The sequence below is a fragment of the Octopus bimaculoides genome, chromosome 2, assembly GCF_001194135.2.
Source record: "Octopus bimaculoides isolate UCB-OBI-ISO-001 chromosome 2, ASM119413v2, whole genome shotgun sequence".
NCBI lineage: Eukaryota > Metazoa > Mollusca > Cephalopoda > Octopoda > Octopodidae > Octopus > Octopus bimaculoides.
Genome location: NC_068982.1, coordinates 93,091,247 through 93,096,404, shown reverse-complemented (window position 1 = coordinate 93,096,404; position 5,158 = coordinate 93,091,247). Strand labels below are relative to the sequence as shown.

Here is a 5,158-nt window from a genome sequence, read left to right as displayed (position 1 = left end):
AAGAAGGCTTTTTGTGGGAGTGTTGTCGTTTTCTAATCTTTTCACCACATAGAACCGTTGAGATTTTTGCGGATGCATAGTACAGGTGGTTGAGATCTGTAATATCAACATCATTAGCTGAAATTATATCCTTAAGTGCAAGGCGGATTTTACCAATTATTTTCAGGTTTTGGTTAGAATTGCGAATTTTGGGGAGAGTGTCGCGTTCATTCATACTGGTTTCTTTAATTTTCAGCCATTCAATCATGATTTGATTTTTTAGATCATGTAGTTCTGTTATTATTATTATTATTATTATTATTATTATTATTATTATTATTATTATTATTAAGATGGTTTAGTGGCATTTCTTCCAGTCTTCCATTCTGGGTTGTAATGTTATTGAGAGTGACTTTGCTATTTATCTTTTTGGGGATCAATAAAATAAGTACAAGTCAAGCATTGACTAGTATTGATATGACTGATATATTGATATTGACTGATATGGTTGACTAGCTCCTCCCCACAAAACGTCAGGCCTTGTGCATATAGCAGTAAGAATTATTAACTTTATCAATAATGTGGTAAGCTCAGAGAATCATTAGTGTACCAGACAAAATACTTAGTGGCATTTCTTTTACTTCTTTACATTCTGAGTTCAAATTCTGGTAAGGTTGAATTCACCTTTTGTTCTTTCGCGGGGTCAATGAAATAAAGTACCTGTCAAATACAGGAATTGATGTAACTGATTTGGAGACAACTGATTTGTCTCCAACCTAAAAATTACTGGCCTTATGCCAAAATTAGAAAGAATTATCTTTATCAGTAAGGTGGTGGATTGGCATAATCATAAAAGCATCAGGGAAAATGCTTTGCAGCATTTGTTCTGGCTCTTTACATTCTCAGTTTAAATCCTACCAAGGTTAACTTTACTTTTCATCTTTGCAGTGTCAATAAAACAAAGTACCAGCCAGATACTGGGGTTGATGATGTCAACTAAGCTCTTTTCCTCAAAACTGTTGGTCTTGTACCTAGATCAGAAACAATTATTTCCATCATCGTATTCCTTTATTTTTTATCTTCCTCTTCAGTACAATTACCATAATTATTATCATCATCAAAATTGTTTCTACCATCAAGAAAATACTCACCAATCATTATCTGTAACAACTAATGGAAATCAGTAAAATTTTATCATCAGCAAAATTTTAACATCAGCATCACATACCAAATTATCATAACTATTTCAATTCCATTCTTTCTCATTCTCATCATTACAATCAGTCATATCATCATCATCATCACTACCAGCATCACAACCATCACCAAAACCACCAGCATTCTTTGCATACACTCCTTTTTTTATTTTCCAACGTTGTAGTTAGGTAGTCATAAAAAATTGTGCCAAACCTATATATTAGCAAATTTTATAGATATGCTAGTGATCAATACACTAATTACCTTATTATTAATTATACAACTCCAACAACACTGCTATGATTCTTAGAATTTCTAATTTTAACTCAAATTATTCCACAGAGCATTTATTAGACACAAGTAACTGTTTCATTGTTTCTAGCAAGACACAGTAGCTATACATAGGAAACATACAAAAACATTATCTATTTTCATGAAAATTCAGAATTAAAACTTTTATATTCTTTACTAATGCTAAAACCACAGATATACATGTAATAGCCTGAACTTCACCCACAAAACTGAGATTCTTTTTACAATGTACAACAGTGTCTACATTAGATTACTGATCACATATCTAGGACTGTGCAGATGTCAAATGCATACAATCTTTACTGCATCCCAAAAGCTTCTTCAGTGTACACGAGTGTCTTGTTTAATTATTGCTCATATGTCAGTGACAGGGCAGATGTCACACATAAATTTCATTTGTTTTTAAATGAGGTAATATTTCCACATTGCCAGACTTGATTTTGCAGAATATTGGAAATGAATGTGGTGGTCAGGAAATAGCTGAGGGTTTGGAGGTGTGGGAGTTTTGGTGAAGGTAGAAATCTGTGAGGTGGTGGTGGAAGTCAGGAGAAAGAGTGACAGAGTGATTGACAGTAGTGTTAGCATTTGGGGTAGAAATGGTGAGGTTGGTTTGTGGGTATGGTCCGCAAAGTGGGAGAGGGATCGTTGAGAAAGAGCAGTTCTTTGATGAAATGGAGAATGAGTGGGACTTACAAAAGATAGATGAATTGGTTTTGGGCATGGGTGATTTTAATGAACATGTTGGGAAATGGAATTGGAGAGAGAAATTTGGAAGGAAGGATGCTGTTGGAGTTTTGTGATGAGAAAGAGTTGTGTGTGGCAAAAACATGGTCTAGGAAAACAGGAAAAAAGGAAGGTGACTTTCAGTGGAGGAGGGAATGAGACAGAGATTTATTTTGTGTTGGTTAGCAGGAAAAACAGAAAATATCTGAGAAGTGTGAAGACAATACCAGGAGAATTGCAGCACAGGTTGGTGGTTGCTGACTTGGATAAGAGGAAAGTTAAAAAGTGTGTAAGAAAGGGAATGATTGAAAGGAGAATGGTGTGGAAACTGAAGGATGAAGAAACAAGAGCAAGGTTTGAGGAAAGAGTTGGGAAGTTGGTAAGCATTGATGCACCAAATTTGTAGAAGTCTTTTAAGGAAGGGGTACTAAAGGTATGTGATGAAGTGTGTGGCAGGATGAAGGGTAGGAGAGAATAAGGAAATACATGGTGGTGGAACGAGAAAGTGAGAGATGTGATAGCGAAGAAGAAGGAGGTGCACAAAGCTTTATGTAATAATAGGACTGAGCAAATGAAAGCCAGGTATAATAATATGAAGAATCGTGCAAAGAGGGTGGTTGCAAGATCTATGAGGAGAGGTTGAACGGGCTGTCTATCCTATGTGAAAGGCCTCTCCGGAAAGATACAAAAGATATGCGGCCCATATGACATCAGGACAGTATTCAAGAGTAACACAACTCCTCCAAGTAAAACCACCAATAGAAGAGAATATGACCAAAGACTGCATGTACTCCATCCCATGTGGTAGGTTATTCAAAGGTGAAACGTGTCATCCCCTCAAAATAAGGGTAGATGAACATCACAAAGCTGTGACACGAGGAGATATTGATAAATTGGTTATAGTTGACCATGTATGGAAAAATGGAGATCACCTCCTCCTGTGGGATGAAATTAAAATAATAGACAGAGAACACCACTGGAAAATACGAAAACTAAAAAGACCCTAAAATTCACTCCATAATTGCCCATGGGTATATGGCGTAGTGGTTAAGAGCGCGGGCTTCTAACCCCAAGATTCTGAGTTCAATTCCAAGCAGTGACCTGAATAGTAATAATAATAATAATAATAACATTGAAAAATACTTTAGGAATGAGAACCCAGGTTCGAAATTTCCCCAAGACATGAAGACATGAAATTTCCCCAAGACATGATGAAGGCTGGAGGGTATATCAGCCAAAAGTCCTATTATTACATAAAGCTTTGTGCACCTCCTTCTTCTTCGCTATCACATCTCTCACTTTCTCGTTCCACCACCATGTATTTCCTTATTCTCTCCTACCCTTCATCCTGCCACACACTTCATCACATACCTTTAGTACCCCTTCCTTAAAAGACTTCTACAAATTTGGTGCATCAATGCTTACCAACTTCCCCACTCTTTCCTCAAACAAGATGAGGACAAATATCCGTCAAATGTAAATAATGTACATAATTCCTCATCTCTTAAATATAGAACTGTAGAGTTAGCATTCATTAAGAAATATTTCAGCCCTGAGCTGATTCTCCAATGGCTTTCATCAACATAACTATGAAACAGTTCACAATTCTTAAGCAAACTTTCTTTTTGATATTACAATCTGTTTTTATTTTAAATTGTTACTCCCCTGCAATTCAGGATTTACTGAGTGCACAATGCCTTAATTGAAACCTATACATTGCAACTACCCTCCTTTTTCTCATCTTCCGATCTAGGTTTCTTTTAGTAAGTTCTGATTTAAATCATACATGTCGTCCTTTAGTCTGAGCACTGTCATCTTCTTGAATTCCCTTCTTTATCTTACATCTCTTCAAACTGCATGTTAACATAACCAGTCTCACTGTATGTCTATACTTTTGATTTGAGGGAGCACTCAGGTGTTGTACAGCTTACTGCTAGGAATACAACTGCATTCATTCAAACTAAGTACATTTTAAAATGCATCAATTTTCTTTTTTATTTCCAGTCAGAACATTCGGACAAAGTAGTTTTATTACGGCTTTATGAGAGTTTTGGGGGATATGCTAGGTGTAAGGTTTCAACAGGAGATTTTAAACTGAAAAAAGTTGAAAGGTAAGCTTTTTAAATTTTTTTCCAATATATTTTTCTGTTTATTATTTTTTTTTTCCTGTCATGAGGTTAGTTCTGCATATCTTCTTAATGCTTTACAGAAGGTTTAAAACAATGATCTTGTTGAGAAATAATAACTATCCTTCAGCTGTTGTGTTGTATGTACTAGACAGAGAATATTATTAGTTTTAAAAATAAATAATAGCTAAAAAAAATATCTTCATTTTGCTTAGCATGGAGAACTGACATTTACACATTAATTCAAAATAACAAAGTAGTTAATTATAAAAGAAAATAATTAATTTTTCAACAATATTAGTCATAAACTTTTAAATAAAAGAATTTTCGATTTTACATTCTTATTTCTAGTCTTTATGTATTTTTAGGTTTTTATTCATTCCAATTGATTTGTCACAACAATATTAAGAATATAAAGAAAATTAAATAGATATAACTGTTGTTATACAGGGAAACATATATCTCCTCTCCTCAATTTTACATTGTTGTTTGACTTTAATAATAATAATAATAATAATAATAATAATGATCCTTTCTACTAGAGGTACAAGGCATAAAATGTTGTGGGTGGGGACTGGTTAATTGCATCGACCCCAGTGTTTCTCTGGTACTCGATTTATCACCCCCGGAGGGATAAAAGGTAAAGCTGACTTTGGTGGAGTTTGAACTCAGAACATGAAGACAGATGAAATACCGCCAAACATTTTGCCCAGTGTGCTAATGATTCTGTCAACTCAGTGCCGTAATAATTTTTTTATAATATTGCCAGTGCCGCCTGACTAGCCTTCGTGCGGGTGACACGTAAAAGCACCCACTACACT

At 35.0% G+C, this 5,158-nt stretch overlaps 1 protein-coding gene across 4 annotated transcripts in view; it reads left to right on the top strand.

Moving 5' to 3' along the window:
* Positions 1-4,343, top strand: part of LOC106870647 (alpha-mannosidase 2C1) — a 70,247-nt gene extending 65,904 nt beyond the window's left edge. For all 4 annotated transcript variants that reach the window (XM_052978458.1, XM_052978461.1, XM_052978459.1 and 1 more), the window contains one exon: positions 4,216-4,343. In XM_052978458.1, coding sequence (XP_052834418.1) covers positions 4,216-4,326 — 111 coding nt within the window. In that variant the 3' untranslated portion in view covers positions 4,327-4,343. The remainder of the gene's footprint in view (positions 1-4,215) is intronic.
* Positions 4,344-5,158: the final 815 nt, after the last annotated feature.